The 26,779-nt window shown below is 35.5% G+C and overlaps 11 protein-coding genes and 7 pseudogenes across 18 annotated transcripts, besides 2 other annotated features; 7 read left to right on the top strand and 11 right to left on the bottom strand.

Annotated features, from left to right (window-relative positions):
* Window positions 1-7,795: part of a mobile genetic element that runs on past the window's edge.
* On the bottom strand, window positions 86-956 carry TVAGG3_0822070 (annotated as a pseudogene). Its single transcript has one exon. A coding segment is annotated over exon 1 (871 nt).
* On the top strand, window positions 993-1,439 carry TVAGG3_0822060 (uncharacterized protein; the record flags this gene model as incomplete). The annotated part of the gene is made up of 1 exon (XM_051248072.1): window positions 993-1,439. One exon carries the CDS (start codon window positions 993-995, stop codon window positions 1,437-1,439), a length of 447 nt encoding a protein of 148 aa, XP_051083547.1.
* Window positions 1,906-2,256, bottom strand: TVAGG3_0822050 (Poxvirus D5 protein-like family; the record flags this gene model as incomplete). Its single annotated transcript, XM_051248071.1, has 1 exon — window positions 1,906-2,256. The coding sequence occupies one exon, from the start codon at window positions 2,254-2,256 to the stop codon at window positions 1,906-1,908; it is 351 nt and encodes a 116-aa protein (XP_051083546.1).
* On the bottom strand, window positions 4,203-4,736 carry TVAGG3_0822040 (protein of unknown function, DUF4106 family; the record flags this gene model as incomplete). The annotated part of the gene is made up of 1 exon (XM_051248070.1): window positions 4,203-4,736. One exon carries the CDS (start codon window positions 4,734-4,736, stop codon window positions 4,203-4,205), a length of 534 nt encoding a protein of 177 aa, XP_051083545.1.
* TVAGG3_0822030 (protein of unknown function, DUF4106 family) lies at window positions 5,113-5,823 on the bottom strand (the record flags this gene model as incomplete). The annotated part of the gene is made up of 1 exon (XM_051248069.1): window positions 5,113-5,823. One exon carries the CDS (start codon window positions 5,821-5,823, stop codon window positions 5,113-5,115), a length of 711 nt encoding a protein of 236 aa, XP_051083544.1.
* On the bottom strand, window positions 6,750-7,085 carry TVAGG3_0822020 (protein of unknown function, DUF4106 family; the record flags this gene model as incomplete). The annotated part of the gene is made up of 1 exon (XM_051248068.1): window positions 6,750-7,085. The coding sequence occupies one exon, from the start codon at window positions 7,083-7,085 to the stop codon at window positions 6,750-6,752; it is 336 nt and encodes a 111-aa protein (XP_051083543.1).
* Window positions 7,796-8,072: 277 nt separating the features above from the next.
* TVAGG3_0822000 (protein of unknown function, DUF4106 family) lies at window positions 8,073-9,475 on the bottom strand (the record flags this gene model as incomplete). Its single annotated transcript, XM_051248067.1, has 1 exon — window positions 8,073-9,475. A coding segment is annotated over one exon (1,403 nt), but the record flags the coding sequence as incomplete, so codon positions are not given.
* A 1,172-nt stretch (window positions 9,476-10,647) lies between these two features.
* On the top strand, window positions 10,648-11,718 carry TVAGG3_0821990 (annotated as a pseudogene). The gene has a single exon. A coding segment is annotated over exon 1 (1,071 nt).
* Window positions 11,719-12,090: 372 nt separating this feature from the next.
* TVAGG3_0821980 lies at window positions 12,091-12,884 on the bottom strand (annotated as a pseudogene). The gene has a single exon. A coding segment is annotated over exon 1 (794 nt).
* A 1,234-nt stretch (window positions 12,885-14,118) lies between these two features.
* On the top strand, window positions 14,119-15,665 carry TVAGG3_0821970 (annotated as a pseudogene). Its single transcript has one exon. A coding segment is annotated over exon 1 (1,547 nt).
* A 353-nt stretch (window positions 15,666-16,018) lies between these two features.
* Window positions 16,019-26,779: part of a mobile genetic element that runs on past the window's edge.
* TVAGG3_0821960 (uncharacterized protein) lies at window positions 20,448-21,653 on the top strand (the record flags this gene model as incomplete). Its single annotated transcript, XM_051248066.1, has 1 exon — window positions 20,448-21,653. A coding segment is annotated over one exon (1,206 nt), but the record flags the coding sequence as incomplete, so codon positions are not given.
* On the top strand, window positions 21,722-22,142 carry TVAGG3_0821950 (annotated as a pseudogene). The gene has a single exon. A coding segment is annotated over exon 1 (421 nt).
* TVAGG3_0821940 lies at window positions 22,159-22,313 on the bottom strand (annotated as a pseudogene). Its single transcript has one exon. A coding segment is annotated over exon 1 (155 nt).
* TVAGG3_0821930 lies at window positions 22,540-23,504 on the top strand (annotated as a pseudogene). Its single transcript has one exon. A coding segment is annotated over exon 1 (965 nt).
* On the bottom strand, window positions 23,531-24,370 carry TVAGG3_0821920 (KilA, N-terminal/APSES-type HTH, DNA-binding family; the record flags this gene model as incomplete). The annotated part of the gene is made up of 1 exon (XM_051248065.1): window positions 23,531-24,370. The coding sequence occupies one exon, from the start codon at window positions 24,368-24,370 to the stop codon at window positions 23,531-23,533; it is 840 nt and encodes a 279-aa protein (XP_051083540.1).
* On the bottom strand, window positions 24,459-25,070 carry TVAGG3_0821910 (organellar and viral DNA polymerase type B; the record flags this gene model as incomplete). The annotated part of the gene is made up of 1 exon (XM_001298724.1): window positions 24,459-25,070. The coding sequence occupies one exon, from the start codon at window positions 25,068-25,070 to the stop codon at window positions 24,459-24,461; it is 612 nt and encodes a 203-aa protein (XP_001298725.1).
* On the top strand, window positions 25,673-25,873 carry TVAGG3_0821900 (uncharacterized protein; the record flags this gene model as incomplete). Its single annotated transcript, XM_051248064.1, has 1 exon — window positions 25,673-25,873. One exon carries the CDS (start codon window positions 25,673-25,675, stop codon window positions 25,871-25,873), a length of 201 nt encoding a protein of 66 aa, XP_051083539.1.
* TVAGG3_0821890 (uncharacterized protein) lies at window positions 25,902-26,492 on the bottom strand (the record flags this gene model as incomplete). The annotated part of the gene is made up of 1 exon (XM_051248063.1): window positions 25,902-26,492. The coding sequence occupies one exon, from the start codon at window positions 26,490-26,492 to the stop codon at window positions 25,902-25,904; it is 591 nt and encodes a 196-aa protein (XP_051083538.1).

Raw genomic sequence — 26,779 nt, 5'->3', positions numbered from 1 at the left:
CGTTCCTCTTCCTGAATGTCTTCCAAAGCCAGAAGAACCGAAAGCTGCAGAACCACAACAGACTAAGACTAAACACTTACATTTTTCAAGCTTGACTTTTTACAATTTGAACTTTGTTTGCGTAGATATGAATTCTGAAAGAAGTATGAGGGTCTTGTATGACTTTGTACTTCTCCCATAGTTCATGTCTGTCAAACTTACCTGCCATGGACTCTTTCATAAGTTCCATGAAATCGTCTTCGGACAATCCGGGGAAAAGTATAATGTTAGTAAGTATTCTTTTAACATCCTTACTTAAACTCTTGGCTGTCTGTACACATATTACGACTGAAATGTTAAAGTGTCTGAGCTTCTTAAGAATTCGACACATGTCTTGTTCTCTATTCTTTAACAAAGGATGAGAGGCGAAATCATCTAAGATAAGAAGACATCTGTGAGGGTAAGTCTTCCAATCGTAAGATTGCAATTTCTTCGAAATGTATTCTATCTCTTTCTGTTTGTTTCTGAAGTGTTTCTTCTCTAATATTCTCTGCATTTCCTCATTTGGGTCTTTAAACTTCGAATTGACATACTCATTTATAGCATTACTTCAAAACTCTTCTTTGGTACTTCTTTATCCAATCTAACAACTCAGTATCCTTTATACATACTAACTTAGACTTCTTATAATATCTTTGAACGAATTGACGGTTTGGTCAAATTGACCGAAGTACTACAAATGACTACTAACTCATAGAATGGGTTCTTCTCATCTAGTTCTTGTTGTTGTGCAGCCATTTTAAGATAAGTGAAAGTCTTACCCGACCCAGGTGGTGCAATTAGACCTGTTATACCATTCTGAGCAAATAAGAACTTGTCATGTATGGGTTTTATCTGAGCATTTTCTAACTTCCTCTTGTTCTTGTTTAAAACATTCTCAAATTTCTTGTCAATGTCAGCAAACTTTTTTCTAACATATTTTTAGAAAAATTAAAATTTTTATCTTTTAGAAAATGTCTAGCGATTTCGCTATCTATGTTCGAGACAAGCTTTTCGACAGCAAAACATCTGTCGACCATAAAATCTTACATAGTGTAAACAAGAAAGGGGAATTTGTTCTAAAGTTCTGTTTCTGGGAATATGACAAGAACCATAAAACATTAAGCAGAGCAGTCTTAAAATTTGTCAATGACAGACTTGTTGACAGAGATGACGCCTCTTGGAGAGATGAAGTCCAACAAAACTTCTTAGAATGCAAAGAAGACACATGCGCTGTTCTTGAAAATGAAATAGAAAACAGAATAGAAGAGCTATTAAATGACAAAGCAATTTTACAAAAATATGGTTCTGAGAAGTTTGACATAACTCCACCAGAAAAGAAGAAGAGAGAAAAGAAAGAAAGGAAAGTAGAAGAAGAGAAGAAAGAACCTGAACCAGAGAAAAAGAAATTTGACATGTAAAAATAAAATTTTATTTTTAGAACATTTCTGGGTCAATGTCAATGTTCTCTTCCTCTTTAGGAGCAAACACTGGCTTAGACTCTAAAATCTTTTTACCCAATTTACCTTGAACTTCTACACTTTAGACTCATAATATTCATAGTCGTCTGTCTTTTTGGTTCATAAGGTATAACAAGTTTGTATGCTTTGCCTTCTTTAAGGTTTGAGAACCTTCTGTCAAACTTTCTTTGACTGCTTAACAAACCTTCTATGTCTAAGTCTTCAAATTTCGCACCATTTTAGTCACAATAGCAAACTTAACTGGTTCGATGTTCCAAACTTTGCTGAATGAAGACTTTTCAAAATGGTAGAAGTAAACATTCAAATATGTGAATGGGTCTAGTTCTTCTTTAAGTCCTGACATGTACTTGTTTACTGAGATGAATTTCGTCATCTTTTCTATCGGATAAAAAAATATTTTTTAAATTTACTCAGAAAAAATTTTCTTTGTATATACACCATTCTGAACATCTAAAAGACTTTTGACATTTGCCAAGAATGTTCGTTTAGACGCTGTCATATAACCATACTCTTGACAATATTGTTTATACGAATCGTACAATGACCTTTCATCTAATGACACAAAGTCAGTTTCATCTATGAACAGTTCATATACACTCTTGTTTGCTTCTAACAATGTTTGTCTCTCTTCGGTATGTGGAATTTGTCTTGGATTGAACTTAGAAATATCTAATGTCATGAAATATGAGAACAAGTGGTTGTAAAAGTCAGATGTCAAAGTTTCTGCTAAGTCGTCAAAATATTCTGTATCTTGCATATGAGAATCTGACGTTCTGACAACTACATATCTTCTGTCAGAACTTTCTAACTTCATCGGAACAGCATTGTTTGAAACCATAATGAAGTTTGCAACATTTTCACAAACTCTTTGGTCTTTATACTTTCTTTCAACAACTCCAACTTTGTCTGTTATAAGACTCTTCAAAGCATCTGAGTTCAAAACTTTTGTTGTATCTATACTTTGAAGTTCGTTACATACTATAAGTTTCATATTCTCTATTGAAGAGTTAAATTTACCGCAGATGTTTTCTAAGTTTGTCATATTAGGGTTCGAATAGCCCTCTAACAGTTTGCACAAAATATCTGTAAAGAATGTGTTCTTACCTGTTCCTTGTTTTCCAATTATAATGAGAGCAGTTTCATTTTTAGCACTTGGATGTTGTAAGATGTTTGCAAACCAACATAAGATATACTCATAGACTCTTTCGTTTCCATTGCATATAATTTCTTTGACATGGTCTAACCAAGCTTCTATAAACATTTTCTTTCCATTCTACTTGTCGTATTTATATCCAGTGAAGATAGAATAGAAGTTTGGAGATGGTGTATAGAACTTTATACCACGAACTGAAAAATCTTCAAAGTTTGACAATAAGATATCCCAAGCATCTAACATCTTCATGCCAACTGTGTACAACTTTTATTTTCTAAGTTTCTGTCTCATTCTTGTTCTGAAACTATTGTTGCCTCTTGGTTTGTTAAAGACAACATCCATTCTTTCATACATAACATTCTGGGCAGAGTCACATAAATGACTAAACGTTTCAAATTCTCGACTGCCTTTGTTATAGTCTCTAAATGGACACATATTTCTGAATGCTTGGAAGTCATAAAAATCTGAAACATCTATTCTGTACATTTTTATAAAAATAAAAAAAAATATTTTTTTATTCTTGACTTTGTTGTTGCATTTGTTGTTCTTGAGCTATTTGTTGTTGAAGTTGTTCTTGTAGTACAATACTTTCACCAGTTGCATCTTCCAATTCGAAACTTTCTGCCGTCATTGACAAATACATAGGACATAAAAGTTTTACAGGAACAAAGTTTGCGTCAACTAATGTCAACGTTATACTTGCCAAAGTGTTTGAGTTCACTAAGGTTGAAAATTCTGCATTCGAATGAACAATAGGCAAACCAGCAGAGAAAGTATTGTTTATACGCATAAGTATCTTTTGGTCATAATAGTTTCTGTCGACATTCGAATAACACTTTGAACCTAAGTTTGAAACAATATATAAGATTGGTGTGCTTAAAGTCAATGGAACAGACAAACCTTGTATGACACCTTTTCCTGTTATAGGAAACTGTTGGTAGTAAAAACCAGATATAAGTTTTGTATTATAGCTCATATCGTTTATAGTAAACTCAGTCGGACATCCAAACATAATGAAACCTGCTCTAGTTGCAGCACATGTTACACCCGTACTTAAAGTATTAAATAAGTCAACAAAACCTGTTGGTGGTATATCTGAGTAAGTATCTTCAAAGGAGTATTTTTTACCATTCACAACAATAAAGTCTTCTGGTGTCAAAAGAGCAAAACAGGCTTTAGTCGTCATTGTGTTTAAGGTTAGTTTACAATATCGTCCTTGAGGACTTTGTAAGTTTGTTGTTATAGAATTATATGACTCAGGGTTTTTAGTCGTAATAGTATAAACCATTATGTCTTCTGCCATTTATATATATTTAAAAGTTTTTCTGAAAGTGGAGAAGAACTTCATCTAAACTTTCACATGGCGTTTCTTGAAGTTCTCTGTCTAAGAAGTTCAAATATTTTGTAAAGACATAGAACTTTCCTTTGTCTACACGAACAAACAAAACAGGGTCTTTCATATCGTTCAAAAGTGTGTAAAGTCCTTTACATGAAATAAAGTCTATATTATTTTTCTTCAAACATCTTTCAAGAAGTTTTGACATTTTTACTTAGCAAATAAATTTTAATGAAATGTTGTGGTCGTCAAATATTTTTATAACGTCTGGGAAACTATATTTTAAGTTCAACGTTTCACCTCCTTTCATAACGTATATCTTGTCAATGACATTATATGAAACACCACAGCAACTAATGTCGGGCTCTATTTCTTTGATGTTTATATCGTCTGCCTCTGTCAAAAGTTTCAATAGTTCTTTCAAAACTTCATGAGGTGCAATGACATATGAGTTCACTTTTACAGGGTTGTGTTCGACCAAGTTTAACATTATACCTAAAGCTTGACAAATCTTCTCCTGAGTTTTAAGTTTGTCTTTCAGTTGTTGGTAGTCGTTTCGAATATCTGCAACAGAACTTAAGTCTCTGCTAACTTCAGGATATGTTGGTTCTTTTACAGGAACAATTGTTATACCATCTTTGTCTTCGTATGGTTTCCCCACTTCAACATCTCTGTCTTTGACATTGACAACAACACTTTGACTGTTTGTTTGAGTTGGTGAATTTAACTTCACATCTGCCACCGCCATTAAACCTTTTGAAACACTTACGCTTCTATTTTTCGGAAATGACATTTTACTTAGAATAAAAAGATGGACGTATTCGGATATCTCTTCGAATTGAAGCAAAACAAAGTTTACACACACAAACAATACAAATACATTGACAGAATAGTTCTTTATACAAACAATGGAAAATGTTATAGAATAGCAGTCTTTGCTGAACCTAAATATTTTCATAAAGCAAAGAAAGTTGGTATAACTGAAATGGTGAAAGTTCTTGAAGCAGACAAAAATATAACTTCAAAACTGACCGATATTACTAAAGGAAAGTTTATAATACAATATTATGTCAAAACTGGCGTACTGTCAATATTTGACGGAGAGAAGTCAGTTCAAGAACAACTTACTGACCTGCTGCCAAAATCTGCTCGATGGAAGCTGTCGTTATACCAATCTGAGGAGCCCCAGCAGGTTTCATCGAACGAATCTTCAAAAGAGCATCTTCCGTGAAAAGTGCTATTGGTTTTGTAAACTTCTTTGCTCTCAATTCATCTGGACCGTCTCTGTCACCAGTATATTGTATTTGAACTGTACCAACAGTTGAAATACCACCCATAAAGTCTTCTGAGTCAGCAAATGGAATGCCAAGCCAAAAGTTTGAACGGTCTCCATTTGTATATTGAGTTTTTTGACCTCCTGTATGAGTCCATACTTTCACATATGGCATAATAGAACTTTGCATTTCAGGGTTAATGGTTGTTGTGAAGTTGTTGTTAAAGTTCATAGCATCTAATGTCAAGTTGTATGACCTCATATCCTCAACTGTAGAATATTCTTCTCTTGGATAATATTTGCCATCTATGTTTATATGATATTTAATACCGGGGTTGTAGAAACAAGAATAGTCATTTATAGTTCGTCTGAACAGTACAAACATAGTATCTGCATGTTTCATTGCAGTTGTTAAAGCAATATCTGTTCTTGCACCTGGGTCAGCACTTTGGTTTCCAACTTCACCTGCAAAGTCTTTGACAGATATTTGGTGTATAGGGAACATAAGTGGAACTGCAATATATTTGGCAGCTAAAGCATTTGAAATATCTGGGTCCAACATATAGACTGCAAGTCTGCTTTCTATTCTCTTGCATTCAAATTTTTCGCATGTGAACTTAACTGGGTCCCAAGCAGTTCCAGCAGCATTGAAATAATAGTTTACTTCAGTGTTGAGGTTTGAGAAACCAAAGTCTAAGTCAACTTTGTCTTTGCAAAAGTCACAGAACTTGGCTCCACCAGTTCCAGCTACAGTAATAGTGAATGGGTCTTGTGTTGGTGCAATGACTAAGTTATTTTTGCTTGGAGTAAGTTCGATAGAAATTTTTCCTGCCCAGTTTGGCAAGTATCTTAAAAACCCGAAGATGAGGAAAGATGACAAAGGAACTCTAAGTTTCAGTTTTACTTTGGTTACTGCTGCTGCAGTTTGTCCAGAAAGGTTAACATAAACTCCTGGAACGTTAGGGTCAAGTCTTCTTATTTTCTCAATAGTTGCATACTGGTCTGTTTGTTCTCTAGCTTGTGGTTGTACTGAGTTTCTCAAAGCGAACCATTCATAGTTTGCCCATGTTACTGTTTGAACTAAGTCAGAGTTAGAATATATCTTATATCCCATGAAAACTTCTGGAGCATATTGGTATCCGACATAGAAAATTCCATTGCAACCTTTCTTGTCAGACAACTTGGCAGAAGGTTTTATTTCAATGTCTTGTTCCACGTATAAGAATGAGTTGTCAATAGAAATAATATGAAACCTGTCGCAAGCAATATCTACTGTTGTTGAAGAACCTTCTCCAAACTCACCTACGTTTCCATAAGAAACAGCAGTTGTATATTCGTAAGTTCCAGGAACTATTTCTGACCTTCTAATGGCATTGTCGCATTCGTTATACCATTCGGAAACATTTCCATTCATGGCATCCAAAACTGTTGGCGTTATATTCTGAGCGGCGTACATTTCATATGGGTAAAAATATAGAATAGTTGGATTTATGTGTCATAATAGAACCCACTCGGACCAAGCTTTACTTTCTTCCTGACTGAGTTTTTAACTCTTCTTTTTCCTTCATTGCCACTACTTTCACTAGATGAAGTTACTTCTTCACTACTTTCACTTTGTTCTACTCTTCTCTTCTTCTTTGGTGTCGCTTTTGGTAACTTGCCCTCTGCTTCAAGTTGTTGCATCTTTGCCTCATGTTCACCTAGTATGTTGTAAATTTCCCATGTCCTTTTTGCCTTTGGGCTCTGGTCGCCCATCTCAGGTAACCTATATCCTAGAAAGAGTTTGTCATAGTTTGTATTTGAGTCTTCGCGTATTGTTTGCATGACTCTTTCCTGAGTTTCCGGTTCAAGCTCTTCAAACAGAGCTTGTCCATATGGAATAAGCTCGTTTCCAAATATATGTTTTTGTAGCCATTCTGGTTTTCTTTCCATGTTACCAATAATATCTTTTGTGAATGGGAAAGCTTTTACCCAATCTTTCAGTCTTGCGTCATTTATTTCTGTAGTTGGTTTTATTTTGTCAAGGAACATGTTTTTCAATACTAACATTTCATTTGGTACTGTCCATTTGAGTTTTCTTAAATATTCATCCCTTCTCGGTTCATTGTCTGCAAAGTAAGTTTTTATGACATTTTGTAAACTTTCGTTTGCAAGGTCATGTACAATAGGTTCTCTTCCTTCTCTCTCCCTAACTTTCTTTCTAAACTCTTCACCAAATATACCATCTTTATGGTTCTGTGTAGTTCTTTGAGATAAATGTTTTAGAACGTCAGGTGTTATATTTCCATCAGCCATGTTCATTTCATACTGGTCCAAAATATCTGCATGTTTCATATCTTTCAATGGCATTAAAGCCGCGCTGAAAATACCAGCTATATCTGGTTCACCATTCACTTCCATTGCGTCTACAACTTCTTGAATTGAGGTTGTAAGTTTATGAACCACCTATCCGGATTAGCTTTATGACCCCATCTCATTGTAGTTCCATAGTCTGCAGAAACAAAAGTAGGTTTGTTTCCATATTGGTTAGGTTCTGAATGAACTTTAAACAATGTTTCATTTCTATATGTTTTGTTGAAATTTAACCTTTTATTTTCACCGAGTTCGGCCAAAGATTGAACGTTATATGGTCGTAAGTAAAAAGGATTGTTGTATTTGCTTACATTTTCTTTCAGTACTTCCATTCTATGCTGAATATTTTCATCTGGTGTTGGAGTCTTTTGTATGTCGGCAAACATTTTTCGATATTCTTCTACTATGTCAGCCGAATTTTTTTTAGACTCTTGGAAAGATTCCATATTCTCCGCATACTCTTGTTGAGGGTCAAGATTTTTCGGCTGTTCCAAATCTTCATCTAGTTCTGTGAAGTTAGTTTCCAAAGGAGGGACTTGTTCGTTTCCTTCAGGCTCTTCTAGCTGTTGTTGCTGAACTATTTCTTCCATGTCTGGTTGTATCTGAACTTCTTCCTGTGGAGTTTCTTGTACCTCATCTGCTGGCATTTCATATATTCCGAGACCGTTTTCAACAAGTTCCCTATTTAAGTCATCCGCATTCATAAGCCTTTGTTCTTTCGTTCCGTCTCTATTTTTTACGCGTTTCATGAAGATAGTTGAATTATCATTTATCTCTGACACCAAATATCTCGGAGTAAATTCATTCATGTCATTTGGATGATATGCTATTAAATCATATCCCTTAGCGAGCTTGTATTTTCCAGGTTTGAAATTATATCCCATTTGGTGCTGAACCATAAAGCTAAATAGGTTCGGGTCTGTATTTCCTTCCTTGAACTTTCTAATAGCTTCTTTATATCTGTCACTAAAGTCAAGAGTATCTGGGTAACCATAATTTTCCTTAAGCATTTTTAAGAATTCTTGGTTTCCTTGTTCTCTACTTCTTTTATGTCCTTGCTCTGTTTGTGGTTGTTGTGCTGGTTGTGGAGGTGGTTGTTGTGCAGGGTTTTGAACTGTTGGTTGCTGTGCTGGTTGTGGAGGTGGTGCAGGTGCAGGGTTTTGAACTGTTGGTTGCTGTGCTGGGTTTTGAACTGTTGGTTGTTGTGTTGGTTGTTGTTGTTGTGCTGGATTTTGAACTGTTGGTTGTTGTGTTGGTTTTTGTGCATGCCTGTGTCTGTGTCCATGTGACGATGTAAATGTTTTAGGTAGTCCTGGTGCAGGTGCTTCTCTTGGAGGGTTTGGTGGTATATAAGTTCCACTAGCTAGTATATAAGTTCCACCAGCTGGTATATAAGTTCCACCAGCTGGCACATATGTTCCATCTGCAGCATAATGTCCTACCTGACTTTTCGTTTTTAAGAAAGCATTTACTAGGTCTGTTTTGGTCTGTTGTAACTCTTTTTCTTGACTTTCCACAACAGTTGCTCTAACGGCGTCATAGGCACTTTGAACTGCCTGTCTCGTTGCTGCATCTGTTATTTTCGTCATATTTTGTGCTACTTCTCTTAACTCTTTGTCGAAACCTTCAGACTTCAGTTTCTTTCCAGATGAGAAGTCGTTCACTAGTTTCACCTTACTATGAAGAGCTTCGAAGGCGTTCTTAAAGTCAGCATTCATTAAAGCTTCATTTGAATTGTCTTCATCCGCTTGTATTTTTGTCCTTATTGACCCTATAAGTTGGGCTGCTTTAGCGTTGGCTTGGGCATCTAACCAGTCATTATTAGCTTTTATATATTCTGCGCTTTTCATTGCCTTTTGCATGGCTGCGTCGTTATTTTTACTTTCTTGTGCTAAGTTTTCATACTGTACGGTTTGGTTTTGCAACTGTAAAAGTTTTTCTGCCTTTACATTTGCTTCAACTTCTTTTTTATACTCATCGCTATCCATATATGTCTTCATGGCTTTTTGTTTTATTTCTTCATCTTTCAGTACTTTATATTGAGTAGTATGGTTTTTCAAATTTAAAACATCTTGTTCCATTTTTGCTACTTCTGCTGCTTTTTCTGACACTTTTTTCGCATATTCCTCTGTACTTAGTTCTTTCAGTTGTTCTTCTTTCTTCTTTTTCTCTACGTTTAACTCATTGAGTTTCTTTGTGTGTCTGTCATATTCTAGTTTCTTTTCGTTTTCACTTATTTGTTTCTGTATGTCTATGTTTGACTTTTTGACATCTGTTATTTGATTTTTGAGTGAACTCAAATTCATTTGACTTTGAGGGTTATAGCTGTTCCGTCTGCAGCTCCACCATAGCCTGCCATTTTCGCTAAAAGTGCCGCTCTTAAACCTCCACTCTGTGCACCAGTAACTCGGTTTAAAAGCATAGGGTTGCTTGACATTTGTTGCAACATAGTGGGGTCATTCAGCATTTGTTGTTGCAACTGTTGTTGTGGTGTCAGTTTTACTATTGGATGTTTCAATGCTCTCTTCCTCTTACGTATATTCTTACGTAGCTTACGTGGCATTTTAAGTGAAGTTAAAAAGCGGTTTTTGACAGATGTTTATATGACACTTTTTGTTCAGCACAAAAAACTACTCGGTCAAAGTGTTGTCAGTTTTGTAAAATAACCGTCCTATCTCATTCTATAAGGGGAAAAAGGCTTCTCAAAGTATACTTCCTTGGAACGCCTGTAACTTTTCTGTAGCGACGATAGACCCTTACTTGTCCGGACAAAGTTATACCATTTTGAGTGCTCTACAAAAAAGTCAACGGCGACGACTCTCAAAAACCGTTGTGTAAAAAGTTTTACCGTTGGACAAAAAAGTATATATAGAAAACAAAAAACGTTTATAGTTCATTCAATATTTGAGATGGAACGGTTTGCCAACGGTAACTATTAAATAAAATAAAAAAATAGAGGGGGTTACCGTTGACGAAAACGGTTTATTTTAAACTTTTCTATGAGTAGTCCGAAAAAAACAGTTCATTTTTCATAATGGCATTCGCTAGCGTGTTCGCTCCAAATTCACCTGAAGAAATTGCTTGCAAACTTTCAGCATCCACAGGTTTAGAGCCTCAATATCAAACTGCAGCATCTACACATTCTCCAAGCAGAACAGACAATTCAAATTCAAATTTGTCCTGCAATTCGCTCAATCCAAAGCCACTTTCACTACCAAAAACAATACCAAACGAGCTCCGTATTACAAAGAACCACAGCAACGCTGAACTACGCAAAATACTACTCAGATTGTCTGAAGAATACTTCAATTCAAAGCCAGAAGAAAGAGTTGCTGCAACTTTTAACAAAGAATATTGTGAACAACTCAACAAAGTTCTTGCAGACTTTACCAAACTACAAAAAGAAACACCTGACCCATTCGAATTAGGTGACACAATTGTCAACTATTTTCCAACAATAACAAAGATAATGGTTGACAGAACTATATGTCAGCTTATTGAAAGTCTTCCACCCAAGCTGCAAAAAAAGTCGAACAGTTTTGGGTCGAATTCAAATAAAGAGTTACGGATATCAGGATGACGAAGAAGAACGTGAGTACGGACAAGAAACAGCAAATGGCAATGTCTTAGCTCACTCAACCCCAAGTTCAAACCATTATTTTACTCAGACAACAACACAATTCAAGTACGCAAAATTGCTATTCATTTCGTTAACCAAGCAGAAGACATTGAAGAAGGAGACTCTATCTCAGTTTATGTTTGCTACTGCAAGTTTTTCAAGGACGAATTTGGAGGACCAATTCTCATGCATGTCTTCAAGCCACGTCAGCAACTCTACGTTGAAACTGAAATAACACTCATGCATGGAATGTATCTCAAGTTTGAAAGCCAATTGGAAAACACATACAACATTTGGCTTTCATACATTCAGTTCGATACACCAGATGACTTTGATGTTGAAGAAGAAGACTCTACTCAAGAAGATGAACCACAAGACTCACCTGATGATGACGAATTTGTACCCGAAGAAGAAGAATATCATTCAAGAACACCATCAGAAGACGACCAACAAATGGCAGATGCAATGGACAGTCAAGTTCCATGAAACTAAACATCTAATTTTACCTCAATTCCAACTTTTTTAAACATCTTCGGGGCTAGAGGGCGCAACGCGCCTGGAAGCCCCACTACCTTTTTTATTTTTTTTTTTTAGTTTTTCATTTGATCTTGACTTATTTGGGCTTTTCGATATAATTTCAAATCGAATATCTTTTTTATGCAATGGGATCACCAAATAACGAAGTTGCTCATTGAAGCAAAGTAATGCAAGCAAGAATTGATGTTATTTTCTCCTTTTTTGAATGAAATATAATGTTTAGAGAAAAAAAAGGGTAGTGGGGCTTCCAGGCACTTCGTGCCCTCTAGCCCCGAAGATGTTTAAAAAAGTTGGAATTGAGGTAAAATTAGATGTTTAGTTTCATGGAACTTGACTGTCCATTGCATCTGCCATTTGTTGGTCGTCTTCTGATGGTGTTCTTGAATGATATTCTTCTTCTTCGGGTACAAATTCGTCATCATCAGGTGAGTCTTGTGGTTCATCTTCTTGAGTAGAGTCTTCTTCTTCAACATCAAAAGTCATCTGGTGTATCGAACTGAATGTATGAAAGCCAAATGTTGTATGTGTTTTCCAATTGGCTTTCAAACTTTGAGATACATTCCATGCATGAGTGTTATTTCAGTTTCAACGTAGAGTTGGTGACGTGGCTTGAAGACATGCATGAGAATTGGTTCCTCAAATTCGTCCTTGAAAAACTTGCAGTAGCAAACATAAACTGAGATAGAGTCTCCTTCTTCAATGTCTTCTGCTTGGTTAACGAAATGAATAGCAATTTTGCGTACTTGAATTGTGTTGTTGTCTGAGTAAAATAATGGTTTGAACTTGGGGTTGAGTGAGCTAAGACATTGCCATTTGGCTGTTTCTTGTCCGTACTCACGTTCTTCTTCGTCATCCTGATATCCGTAACTCTTTATTTTGAATTCGACCCAAAACTGTTCGACTTTTTTTGCAGCTTGGGGTGGAAGACTTTCAATAAGCTGACATATAGTTCTGTCAACCATTATCTTTGTTATTGTTGGAAAATAGTTGACAATTGTGTCACCTAATTCGAATGGGTCAGGTGTTTCTTTTTGTAGTTTGGTAAAGTCTGCAAGAACTTTGTTGAGTTGTTCACAATATTCTTTGTTAAAAGTTGCAGCAACTCTTTCTTCTGGCTTTGAATTGAAGTATTCTTCAGACAATCTGAGTAGTATTTTGCGTAGTTCAGCGTTGCTGTGGTTCTTTGTAATACGGAGCTCGTTTGGTATTGTTTTTGGTAGTGAAAGTGGCTTTGGATTGAGCGAATTGCAGGACAAATTTGAATTTGAATTGTCTGTTCTGCTTGGAGATATGTGTAGATGCTGCAGTTTGATATTGAGGCTCTAAACCTGTGGATGCTGAAAGTTTGCAAGCAATTTCTTCAGGTGAATTTGGAGCGAACACGCTAGCGAATGCCATTATGAAAAATGAACTGTTTTTTTCGGACTACTCATAGAAAGTTTAAAAATAAACCGTTTCGTCAACGGTAACCCCCTCTATTTTTTTATTTTATTTAATAGTTACCGTTGGCAAACCGTTCCATCTCAAAATATTGAATGAACTATAAACGTTTTTGTTTTCTATATATACTTTTTTGTCCAACGGTAAAACTTTTTACACAACGGTTTTTGAGAGTCGTCGCCGTTGACTTTTTTGTAGAGCACTCAAAATGGTATAACTTTGTCCGGACAAGTAAGGGTCTATCGTCGCTACAGAAAAGTTACAGGCGTTCCAAGGAAGTATACTTTGTGAGAAGCCTTTTTCCCCTTATAGAATGAGATAGGACGGTTATTTTTACAAAACTGACAACACTTTGACCGAGTAGTTTTTTGTGCTGAACAAAAAGTGTCATATAAACATCTGTCAAAAACCGCTTTTTAACTTCACTTAAAATGCCACGTAAGCTACGTAAGAATATACGTAAGAGGAGAGAGCATTGAAACATCCAATAGTAAAACTGACACCACAACAACAGTTGCAACAACAAATGCTGAATGACCCCACTATGTTGCAACAAATGTCAAGCAACCCTATGCTTTTAAACCGAGTTACTGGTGCACAGAGTGGAGGTTTAAGAGCGGCACTTTTAGCGAAATGGCAGGCTATGGTGGAGCTGCAGACGGAACAGCCTATAACCTCAAAGTCAAATGAATTTGAGTTCACTCAAAAATCAAATAACAGATGTCAAAAAGTCAAATAGACATACAGAAACAAATAAGTGAAAACGAAAAAGAAACTAGAATATGACAGACACACAAAGAAACTCAATGAGTTAAACGTAGAGAAAAAGAAGAAAGAAGAACAACTGAAAGAACTAAGTACAGAGGAATATGCGAAAAAAGTGTCAGAAAAAGCAGCAGAAGTAGCAAAATGGAACAAGATGTTTTAAATTTGAAAAACCATACTACTCAATATAAAGTACTGAAAAGATGAAGAAATAAAACAAAAAGCCATGAAGACATATATGGATAGCGATGAGTATAAAAAAGAAGTTGAAGCAAATGTAAAGGCAGAAAAACTTTTACAGTTGCAAAACCAAAACCGTACAGTATGAAAACTTAGCACAAGAAAGTAAAAATAACGACGCAGCCATGCAAAAGGCAATGAAAAGCGCAGAATAATATATAAAAGCTAATAATGACTGGTTAGATGCCCAAGCCAACGCTAAAGCAGCCCAACTTATAGGGTCAATAAGGACAAAAATACAAGCGGATGAAGACAATTCAAATGAAGCTTTAATGAATGCTGACTTTAAGAACGCCTTCGAAGCTCTTCATAGTAAGGTGAAACTAGTGAACGACTTCTCATCTGGAAAGAAACTGAAGTCTGAAGGTTTCGACAAAGAGTTAAGAGAAGTAGCACAAAATATGACGAAAATAACAGATGCAGCAACGAGACAGGCAGTTCAAAGTGCCTATGACGCCGTTAGAGCAACTGTTGTGGAAAGTCAAGAAAAAGAGTTACAACAGACCAAAACAGACCTAGTAAATGCTTTCTTAAAAACGAAAAGTCAGGTAGGACATTATGCTGCAGATGGAACATATGTGCCAGCTGGTGGAACTTATATACCAGCTGGTGGAACTTATATACTAGCTAGTGGAACTTATATACCACCAAACCCTCCAAGAGAAGCACCTGCACCAGGACTACCTAAAACATTTACATCGTCACATGGACACAGACACAGGCATGCACAAAAACCAACACAACAACCAACAGTTCAAAATCCAGCACAACAACAACAACCAACACAACAACCAACAGTTCAAAACCCAGCACAGCAACCAACAGTTCAAAACCCTGCACCTGCACCACCTCCACAACCAGCACAGCAACCAACAGTTCAAACCCTGCACAACAACCACCTCCACAACCAGCACAACAACCACAAACAGAGCAAGGACATAAAAGAAGTAGAGAACAAGGAAACCAAGAATTCTTAAAAATGCTTAAGGAAAATTATGGTTACCCAGATACTCTTGACTTTAGTGACAGATATAAAGAAGCTATTAGAAAGTTCAAGGAAGGAAATACAGACCCGAACCTATTTAGCTTTATGGTTCAGCACCAAATGGGATATAATTTCAAACCTGGAAAATACAAGCTCGCTAAGGGATATGATTTAATAGCATATCATCCAAATGACATGAATGAATTTACTCCGAGATATTTGGTGTCAGAGATAAATGATAATTCAACTATCTTCATGAAACGCGTAAAAAATAGAGACGGAACGAAAGAACAAAGGCTTATGAATGCGGATGACTTAAATAGGGAACTTGTTGAAAACGGTCTCGGAATATATGAAATGCCAGCAGATGAGGTACAAGAAACTCCACAGGAAGAAGTTCAGATACAACCAGACATGGAAGAAATAGTCAGCAACAACAGCTAGAAGAGCCTGAAGAAACGAACAAGTCCCTCCTTTGGAAACTAACTTCACAGAACTAGATGAAGATTTGGAACAGCCGAAAATCTTGACCCTCAACAAGAGTATGCGGAGAATATGGAATCTTTCAAGAGTCTAAAAAAAATCGGCTGACATAGTAGAAGAATATCGAAAAATGTTTGCCGACATACAAAAGACTCCAACACCAGATGAAAATATCAGCATAGAATGGAAGTACTGAAAGAAAAAAATGTAAGCAAATACAACAATCCTTTTTACTTACGACCATATAACGTTCAATCTTTGGCCGAACTCGGTGAAAATAAAAGGTTAAATTTCAACAAAACATATAGAAATGAAACATTGTTTAAAGTTCATTCAGAACCTAACCAATATGGAAACAAACCTACTTTTGTTTCTGCAGACTATGGAACTACAATGAAATGGGTCATAAAGCTAATCCGGATAGGTGGGTTCATAAACTTACAACCTCAATTCCAAGAAGTTGTAGACGCAATGGAAGTGAATGGTGAACCAGATATAGCTGGTATTTTCAGCGCGGCTTTAAGCCATTGAAAAGATATGAAACATGCAGATATTTTGGACCAGTATGAAATGAACATGGCTGATGGAAATATAACACCTGACGTTCTAAAACATTTATCTCAAAGAACTACACAGAACCATAGAGATGGTATATTTGGTGAAGAGTTTAGAAAGAAAGTTAGGGAGAGAGAAGGAAGAGAACCTTTGTACATTGACCTTGCAAACGAAAGTTTACAAAATGTCATAAAAACTACTTTGCAGACAATGAACTGAGAAGGGATGAATATTTAAGAAAACTCAAATGGACAGTACCAAATGAAATTTAGTATTGAAAAACATGTTCCTTGACAAATAAAACCAACTACAGAAATAAATGACGCAAGACTGAAAGATTGGGTAAAAGCTTTCCCATTCACAAAAGATATATTGGTAACATGGAAAGAAAACCAGAATGGCTACAAAAACATATATTTGGAAACGAGCTTATTCCATATGGACAAGCTCTTTTGAAGAGCTTGAACCGGAAACTCAGGAAAGAGTCATGCAAACAATACGCGAAGACTCAAATACAAACTATGACAAAACTCTTTCTAGGATATAGGTTACCTGAGATGGGCGACCAGAGCCCAAAGGCAAAAAGGACATGGGAAATTTACAACATACTAGGTGAACATGAGGCAAAGATGCAACAACTTGAAGCAGAGGGCAAGTTAACCAAAAGCGACACCAAAGAAGAAGAGAAGAGTAGAACAAAGTGAAAGTAGTGAAGAAGTAACTTCATCTAGTGAAAGTAGTGGCAATGAAGGAAAAAGAAGAGTTAAAACTCAGTCAGGAAGAAAGTAAAGCTTGTCCGAGTGGGTTCTATTATGACACATAAATCCAACTATTCTATATTTTTACCCATATGAAATGTACGCCGCTCAGAATATAACGCCAACAGTTTTGGATGCCATGAATGGAAATGTTTCCGAATGGTATAACGAATGCGACAATGCCATTAGAAGGTCAGAAATAGTTCCTGGAACTTACGAATATACAACTGCTGTTTCTTATGGAAACGTAGGTGAGTTTGGAGAAGGTTCTTCAACAACAGTAGATATTGCTTGCGACAGGTTTCATATTATTTCTATTGACAACTCATTCTTATACGTGGAACAAGACATTGAAATAAAACCTTCTGCCAAGTTGTCTGACAAGAAAGGTTGCAATGGAATTTTCTATGTCGGAACCAATATGCTCCAGAAGTTTTCATGGGATATAAGATATATTCTAACTCTGACTAGTTCAAACAGTAACATGGGCAAACTATGAATGGTTCGCTTTGAGAAACTCAGTACAACCACAAGCTAGAGAACAAACAGACCAGTATGCAAATATTGAAAAATAAGAAGACTTGACCCTAACGTTCCAGGAGTTTATGTTAACCTTTCTGGACAAACTGCAGCAGCAGTAACCAAAGTAAAACTGAAACTTAGAGTTCCTTTGTCATCTTTCCTCATCTTCGGGTTTTTAAGATACTTGCCAAACTGGGCAGGAAAAATTTCTATCGAACTTACTCCAAGCAAAAATAACTTAGTCATTGCACCAACACAAGACCCATTCACTCTTACAGACGTAAAGGGAGCAAATCAAACGTCATTCGCCGACTTTTACAAAGACAAAGTTGACTTAGACTTTGGTTTCTCAAACCTCAACACTGAAGTAAACTATTATTTCAATGCTGCTGGAACTGCTTGGGACCCAGTTAAGTTTCACATGCGAAAAATTTGAATGCAAGAGAATAGAAAGCAGACTTGCAGTCTATATGTTGGACCCAGATATTTCAAATGCTTTAGCTGCCAAATATATTGCAGTTCCACTTATGTTCCCTATACACCAAATATCTGTCAAAGACTTTGCAGGTGAAGTTGGAAACCAAAGTGCTGACCCAGGTGCAAGAACAGATATTGCTTTAACAACTGCAATGAAACATGCAGATACTATGTTTGTACTGTTCAGACGAACTATAAATGACTATTCTTGTTTCTACAACCCTGGTATTAAATATCATATAAACATAGATGGCAAATATTATCCAAGAGAAGAATATTCTACAGTTGAGGATATGAGGTCATACAACTTGACATTAGATGCTATGAACTTTAACAACAACTTCACAACAACCATTAACCCTGAAATGCAAAGTTCTATTATGCCATATGTGAAAGTATGGACTCATACAGGAGGTCAAAAAACTCAATATACAAATAGAGACCGTTCAAACTTTTGGCTTGGCATTCCATTTGCTGACTCAGAAGACTTTATGGGTGGTATTTCAACTGTTGGTACAGTTCAAATACAATATACTGGCGACAGAGACGGTCCAGATGAATTGAAGCAAAGAAGTTTACAAAACCAATAGCACTTTTCACGGAAGATGCTCTTTTGAAGATTCGTTCGATGAAACCTGCTGGGGCTCCTCAGATTGGTATAACGACAGCTTCCATCGAGCAGATTTTGGCAGCAGGTCAGTAAGTTGTTCTTGAACTGACTTCTCTCCGTCAAATATTGACAGTACGCCAGTTTTGACATAGTATTGTATTATAAACTTTACCTTTAGAAATATCGGTCAGTTTTGTTGTTATATTTTTGTCTGCTTCAAGAACTTTCACCATTTCAGTTATACCAACTTTCTTTGCTTTATGAAAATATTTTGGTTCAGCAAATATTGCTATTCTATAACATTTTCCATTGTTTGTATAAAGAACTATTCTATCAATGTATTTGTATTGTTTGTGTGTGTAAACTTTGTTTTGCTTCAATTCGAAGAGATACTCGAATACGTCCATCTTTTTATTCTAAGTAAATGTCATTTCCGAAAATAGAAGCGTAAGTGTTTCAAAAGGTTTAATGGCGGTGGCAGATGTGAAGTTAAATTCACCAACTCAAACAAACAGTCAAAGTGTTGTTGTCAATGTCAAAGACAGAGATGTTGAAGTGGGGAAACCATACGAAGACAAAGATGGTATAACAATTGTTCCTGTAAAAGAACAACCAACATATCCTGAAGTTAGCAGAGACTTAAGTTCTGTTGCAGATATTCGAAACGACTACCAACAACTGAAAGACAAACTTAAAACTCAGGAGAAGATTTGTCAAGCTTTAGTATAATGTTAAACTTGGTCGAACACAACCCTGTAAAAGTGAACTCATTATGTCATTGCACCTCATGAAGTTTTGAAAGAACTATTGAAACTTTTGACAGAGGCAGACGATATAAACATCAAAGAAATAGAACCCGACATTGCTTGCTGTGGTGTTTCATATAATGTCATTGACAAGATATACGTTATGAAAGGAGGTGAAACGTTGAACTTAAAATATAGTTTCCCAGACGTTATAAAAATATTTGACGACCACAACATTTCATTAAAATATTTTGCTAAGTAAATGGCAGAAGACATAATGGTTTATACTATTACGACTAAAAACCCTGAGTCATATAATTCTATAACAACAAACTTACAAAGTCCTCAAGGACGATATTGTAAACTAACCTTAAACACAATGACGACTAAAGCCTGTTTTGCTCTTTTGACACCAGAAGATTTATTGTTGTGAATGGTAAAAAATACTCCTTTGAAGATACTATACTCAGATATACCACCAACAGGTTTTGTTGACTTATTTAATACTTTAAGGACGGGTGTAACATGTGCTGCAACTAGAGCAGGTTTCATTATGTTTGGATGTCCGACTGAGTTTACTATAAACGATATGAGCTATAATACAAAACTTATATCTGGTTTTTACTACCAACAGTTTCCTATAACAGGAAAAGGTGTCATACAAGGTTTGTCTGTTCCATTGACTTTAAGTACACCTATTTATATATTGTTTCAAACTTAGGTTCAAAGTGTTATTCGAATGTCGACAGAAACTACTATGACCAAAAGATACTTATGCGTATAAATAACACATTCTCTGCTGGTTTGCCTATTGTTCATTCGAATGCAGAGTTTCAGCTTTAGTAAACTCAAACACTTTAGCAAACATAAACTTAACCTTAGTTGACGCAAACTTTGTTCCTGTAAAACTTTTATGTCCTATGTATTTGTCAATGACGGCAGAAAGTTTCGAATTGGAAGATGCAACTGGTGAAAGTATTGTACTACAAGAACAACTTCAACAACAAATAGCTCAAGAACAACAAATGCAACAAATGGAACAAATGCAACAACAAAGTCAAGAATAAAAAAAATATTTTTTTTTTATTTTTATAAAAATGTACAGAATAGATGTTTCAGATTTTTATGACTTCCAAGCCTTCAGAAATATGTGTCCATTTAGAGACTATAACAAAGCAGTCGAGAATTTGAAACGTTTAGTCATTTATGTTGACTCTGCCCCAGAATGTTATGTTATGAAAGAATGGGATGTTGTCTTTAACAAACCAAGAGCAACAATAGTGTCTGAACAAGAATGTAGACAGAAACTTAAGAAAATAAAAGTCGTACAAGTTGGCATGAAGATGTTAGATGCTTGGGATATCTTATTGTCAAAACTTGAAGATTTTTCAGTTCGTGGTATAAAGTTCTATACACCTTCTCCAAACTTCTATTCTATCTTCACTGGATATAAATACGAACAAGTAGAATGGAAAGAAAATGTTATAGAAGCTTGGTTAGACCATGTCAAAGAAATTATATGCAATGGAAACGAAAGAGTCTATGAGTATATCTTATGTTGGTTTGCAAACATCTTACAACATCCAAGTGCTAAAAATGAAACTGCTCTCATTATAATTGGAAAACAAGGAACAGGTAAGAACACTTTCTTTACAGATATTTTGTGCAAACTGTTAGAGGGCTATTCGAACCCTAATATGACAAACTTAGAAAACATCTGCGGTAAATTTAACTCTTCAATAGAGAATATGAAACTTATAGTATGTAACGAACTTCAAAGTATAGATACAACAAAAGTTTTGAACTCAGATGCTTTGAAGAGTCTTATAACAGACAAAGTTGGAGTTGTTGAAAGAAAATATAAAGACCAAAGAGTTTGTGAAAATGTTGCAAATTTCATTATGGTTTCAAACAATGCTGTTCCGATGAAGTTAGAAAGTTCTGACAGAAGATATGTAGTTGTCAGAACGTCAGATTCTCATATGCAAGATACAGAATATTTTGACGACTTAGCAGAAACTTTGACATCTGACTTTTACAACCACTTGTTCTCATATTTCATGACATTAGATATTTCTAAGTTCAATCCAAGACAAATTCCACATACCGAAGAGAGACAAACATTGTTAGAAGCAAACAAGAGTGTATATGAACTGTTCATAGATGAAACTGACTTTGAGTGTTTAGATGAAAGGTCATTGTACGATGAATATAAACAATATTGTCAAGAGTATGGTTATATGACAGCTTCTAAACGTACATTCTTGGCAAATGTCAAAAGTCTTTTAGACGTACAGAATGGTGTATATACAAAGAAAAATTTTTCTGAGTAAATTTTAAAAAAAAAATATTTTTTTATCCGATAGAAAAGATGACGAAATTCATCTCAGTAAACAAGTACATGTCAGGACTTAAAGAAGAACTAGACCCATTCACATATTTGAATGTTTACTTCTACCATTTTGAAAAGTCTTCATTCAGCAAAGTTTGGAACATCGAACCAGTTAAAGTTTGCTATTGTGACTAAAAATGGTGCGAAATTTGAAGACTTAGACATAGAAGGTTTGTTAACAGTCAAAGAAAGTTTTGACAGAAGGTTTTCAAACCTTAAAGAAGGCAAAGCATACAAACTTGTTATACCTTATGAACCAAAGAAAGCAGACGACTATGAATATTATGAGTCTAAAGTTGTAGAAGTTCAAGGTAAATTGGGTAAAAAGATTTTAGAGTCTAAGCCAGTGTTTGCTCCTAAAGAGGAAGAGAACATTGATATTGACCCAGAAATGTTCTAAAAATAAAATTTTATTTTTACATGTCAAATTTCTTTTTCTCTGGTTCAGGTTCTTTCTTCTCTTCTTCTACTTTCTTTTCTTTCTTTTCTCTCTTCTTCTTTTCTGGTGGAGTTATGTCAAACTTCTCAGAACCATATTTATGTAAAAGTGCTTTGTCATTTAATAGCTCTTCTATTCTGTTTTCTATTTCATTTTCAAGAACAGCGCATGTGTCTTCTTTGCATTCTAAGAAGTTTTGTTGGACTTCATCTCTCCAAGAGGCGTCATCTCTGTCAACAAGTCTGTGATTGACAAATTTTAAGACTGCTCTGCTTAATGTTTTATGGTTCTTGTCATATTCCCAGAAACAGAACTTTAGAACAAATTCCCCTTTCTTGTTTACACTATGTAAGATTTTATGGTCGACAGATGTTTTGCTGTCGAAAAGCTTGTCTCGAATATAGATAGCGAAATCGCTAGACATTTTCTAAAAGATAAAAATTTTAATTTTTCTAAAAATATGTTAGAAAAAAAGTTTGCTGACATTGACAAGAAATTTGAGAATGTTTTAAATAAGAACAAGAGGAAGTTAGAAAATGCTCAGATAAAACCCATACATGACAAGTTCTTATTTGCTCAGAATGGTATAACAGGTCTAATTGCACCACCTGGGTCGGGTAAGACTTTCACTTATCTTAAAATGGCTGCACAACAACAAGAACTAGATGAGAAGAACCCATTTTATGAGTTAGTTGTTATTTGTAGTACTTCTGGTCAATTTGACCAAACCGTCAATTCGTTCAAAGATATTATAAAGAAGTCTAAGTTAGTATGTATAAAAGACTCTGAGTTGTTAGATTGGATAAAGAAGTACCAAAGAAGAGTTTTGAAGTACAATGCTATAAATGAGTATGTCAATTCGAAGTTTAAAGACCCAAATGAGGAAATGCAGAGAATATTAGAGAAGAAACACTTCAGAAACAAAACAGAAAGAGATAGAATACATTTCGAAGAAATTGCAATCTTACGATTGGAAGACTTACCCTCACAGATGTCTTCTTATCTTAGATGATTTCGCCTCTCATCCTTTGTTAAAGAACAGAGAACAAGACATGTGTCGAATTCTTAAGAAGCTCAGACACTTTAACATTTCAGTTGTCATTTGTGTACAGACAGCCAAGAGTTTAAGTAAGGATGTAAAGAGAATACTTACTGATATTATACTTTTCCCCGGATTGTCCGAAGACGATTTCATGGAACTTATGAAAGAGTCCATGGCAGGTAAGTTTGACAGACATGAACTATGGGAGAAGTACAAAGTCATACAAGACCCTCATACTTCTTTCAGAATTCATATCTACGCAAACAAAGTTCAAATTGTAAAAAGTCAATAAAAATAAAGAGTTCATTTACTCTGCTTGTTTGAAGTTGTCAAAATACTCTGTTATTTTTTCTTTCAGTAGCGGTAAGTCTTCTTTGAAGGTAAGTATTGTACAACCTTTCATATCATAGTGTGTTTGAGGTAACGTATCTTGAACTATTTGTTTCACATCTTCATTTGGGATCATTGAAATCGGTAAGTTTTCGCGATAGAACCAATTTCTGTCAGATTTGTAAATCTTAGCAAGGTCGTAAAAGCTTTTGTTGTTTCTTCTGACTAAATGCAACATAACCATATCTCTGTCTTCTTCATTTTCCATCTCTTCAGTATAAATCATATACTTATAGTTCTTTTCCTTTCCTTTTGGTACCGAACGTGGTATTCTTTTCTGTATGTTTTTGTCTTTTGCTTCAAGCTTGTTCTCTAGCTCTTCACGTTCTTGTCTATGAATTTCGTCAAGAAGTCTGTAAATATACCAAGCATAACGAGGCGAAGCCCACATTGCAACAGCATTTACAAGAAGTCTATGTACATAATATCCTCTCAAACCGTTTGGCAATTTTTCACGATTTTCATAGAGTTTTGGCGACTGCGGTTTTTTACCTACTCGAGTTTTTGCGACTACGAGAAAATCCGTAGTCGAATTTTCAGCTTCATTTAATAGTTCAATAGTGCTTTGGTTCCTAAACCAGTCTTGTGGTTTCTTAGTATCTGGTGCAAAACATGCTGTCAAAATACTTTGCATTTGGTACATGTCATCTTTGACCGAACGAATGAGACGTAACTGTTTGTTATACTGTATGTACTCGTATTCTTCATTTATAGCTTCATGGACTATAACTGTTGTTGTGTTCTCTGTTGTTGACATTACTGTCTTTATATTCCGGATAAAAAAAATATTTTATAAAAAACTAGCGTTATTTTCTATCTTGTATAAAAGACCAAAAATAAACGCTTTACATGTATTTTTCAGCAACTTCGTCAAATAATTTTATAGCTTTATCTATCTCATCTACTTCAAACGTTTCTTTACCTTTCGTGGGAGCACCATACATTTTCTCAAACTTTTCAAGTAGTTCTGTTTCTGCAGCTCTCATATCATTCACAAACACAACCTTGACTCTATTGACTGTACTGTCATATCTTTGAGTTATATTATATGTTCTTCCTATCTTATATCTCTTTGTATTGAAGTCCTTCGGTTTCTGAACGATGTAAAGTAAGCCTTCACTGCAACGTTCCGTATCGAATGAACCATATGTTATGAAGTTATATCCAACAACTGGGTCTAACCATAACAAAACTATTGGTATAAGACTTTTGTCGATGAGATATGCTCTTGTTCCATGAAATCTTACTGATATCATAAGCTCAGGATTTCTTGTCAAAATTTTCTGAGTTGAAGCAATTCCAACCCAATGGTATGTTTTCTTTCCAGATGGTGTTAGAATGTCTGACAAAGAATATTTGTTGTATTTCTTTGAGTATCTTACGTTTAAATCACCTATTCTAACCACTTTGGTGTCATTGTCTATCTTTTTAACTGTTTCAAACTCAATGTTTGTCATTTTCTGTCTTTACATACAAAATAAAAAATATTTTTTTAAAAAAACTAACTTTTTTTTCTATCTTGTATAAAAGATATGATTTCAGGGATTTTTTTTACGAAGTGCAAAAGTTCACTTCGTAAAAAATAACACAAAAATAGTGTATTTTAAACGAAGTGCAAAAGTTCACTTCGTAAAAAATAACACAAAAATAGTGTATTTTAAACGAAGTGCAAAAGTTCACTTCGTAAAAAATAACACAAAAATAGTGTATTTTAAACGAAGTGCAAAAGTTCACTTCGTAAAAAATAACACAAAAATAGTGTATTTTAAACGAAGTGCAAAAGTTCACTTCGTAAAAAATAACAGTTATATAATGAAATTTGGTCATTTTTTTCATGTCAGAAGACTCGAAGGTGCAACACTTCCAAAATACCGACGAACTCAGAAGAGCAGCATGGCAGTATGTTCTTGACAACTTCTTTGAGTTCTCCAGGTACACCTTGGAAAATGCTGAAGAACTCCGACACAGAGAATTTGGAGAAATTGCGCTCCAATACTACCTTGACAAACAAAGGGTAAAATAAGACTAAAAACTTAACGTTTAAAAAGTGACATTTTTAATGAGCTCCGAGTCACCGAGAAAACTTGGTCAGATGTTAGCAGCTTACTTCCCTGAGGAGGATGGAAGCGTTACATACGTAAGGTTCAAAAACAACGAACCTGGAATTGCGTACCAAATTCGCGATTACATGACCATGGAAGAGTACGAAAGGTTCCTACAAGAGAAACCAGCTCTAAACAACTCAGAAAAGAAAGAATAAAAAGTTTAACTCGTAATTGTTTATTTTTTTACTTGTATGGGCAAGCTGCAAGAATGAAGTCGACTATCTCAGTCTTTGTCTTGACGAGCTGGACGGCTCTTGCGAGTATGTCTGTTTTGCGGTCTCCAGCTGGTGTCTGACCTTCGTAATTGCGCATGTTCTTGAGAGCTCCAACTGTAAATGGTTGTAGGATGAAGAGTCTCTCAGACTGCTTGAGGTAGTCGTCTCTGTCTTTGACCGAATCTGTGGTACGAGTCGAATCGGTCGATTTGAGGGAAGAGACTGAAAGCCTGTCGTCTTCCATTGGAGCTGTAGCATACTCTTTGCGTAAGCGGTTCAGACCTTCTTCGAAGTCTTGGTCTCTCTTCGATTGGGATTGAGATTGGAATTGCTGGGGTGGAGCTTGCTGGAACATCCAAGGGTTGGGGAAGTAAGGCATAAGCTGAGGAGGAGGGTAGTTCGGGAAGCCTTGTGGTGGGTAGTAACCTTGAGGTGGAAATTGGTAGTAATTTGGTGGAAGTACTTGCTGGAACTGAGGTTGCTGAGGAGACTGTTGTGGTTCTGCAGCTTTCGGTTTTTCTGGCTTTGGAAGGCATTCAGGAAGAGGAACGTCAGTCATCCGTTTGTGTCCTGTCGGAAGGAAGAACTTTTTCTAGGGTTGTTAAAAATATCAAAAATTAGCGTTTTGAAGACACCATGGTGTCTTATAATTTTCCTTCCTTATTGGCGTGTAGAAATAAATGCGCCAATAGATTGAAGAAGAAGAATTGTTTTTCTCTTAATGAACTTTAATCCTTTTGATATAAGAATATTAAAAACATTAATATAATTTCGATTTCGGAAATTAAATTTCCAAATTTTTTGTCGATTTCGGAAATAACAGGATCCCGCATCCAACACGCAACA

The sequence above is a fragment of the Trichomonas vaginalis genome, chromosome VI, assembly GCF_026262505.1.
Source record: "Trichomonas vaginalis G3 chromosome VI, whole genome shotgun sequence".
Classification (NCBI taxonomy): domain Eukaryota; phylum Parabasalia; order Trichomonadida; family Trichomonadidae; genus Trichomonas; species Trichomonas vaginalis.
This window is presented reverse-complemented; position numbering and strand designations above follow the sequence as displayed.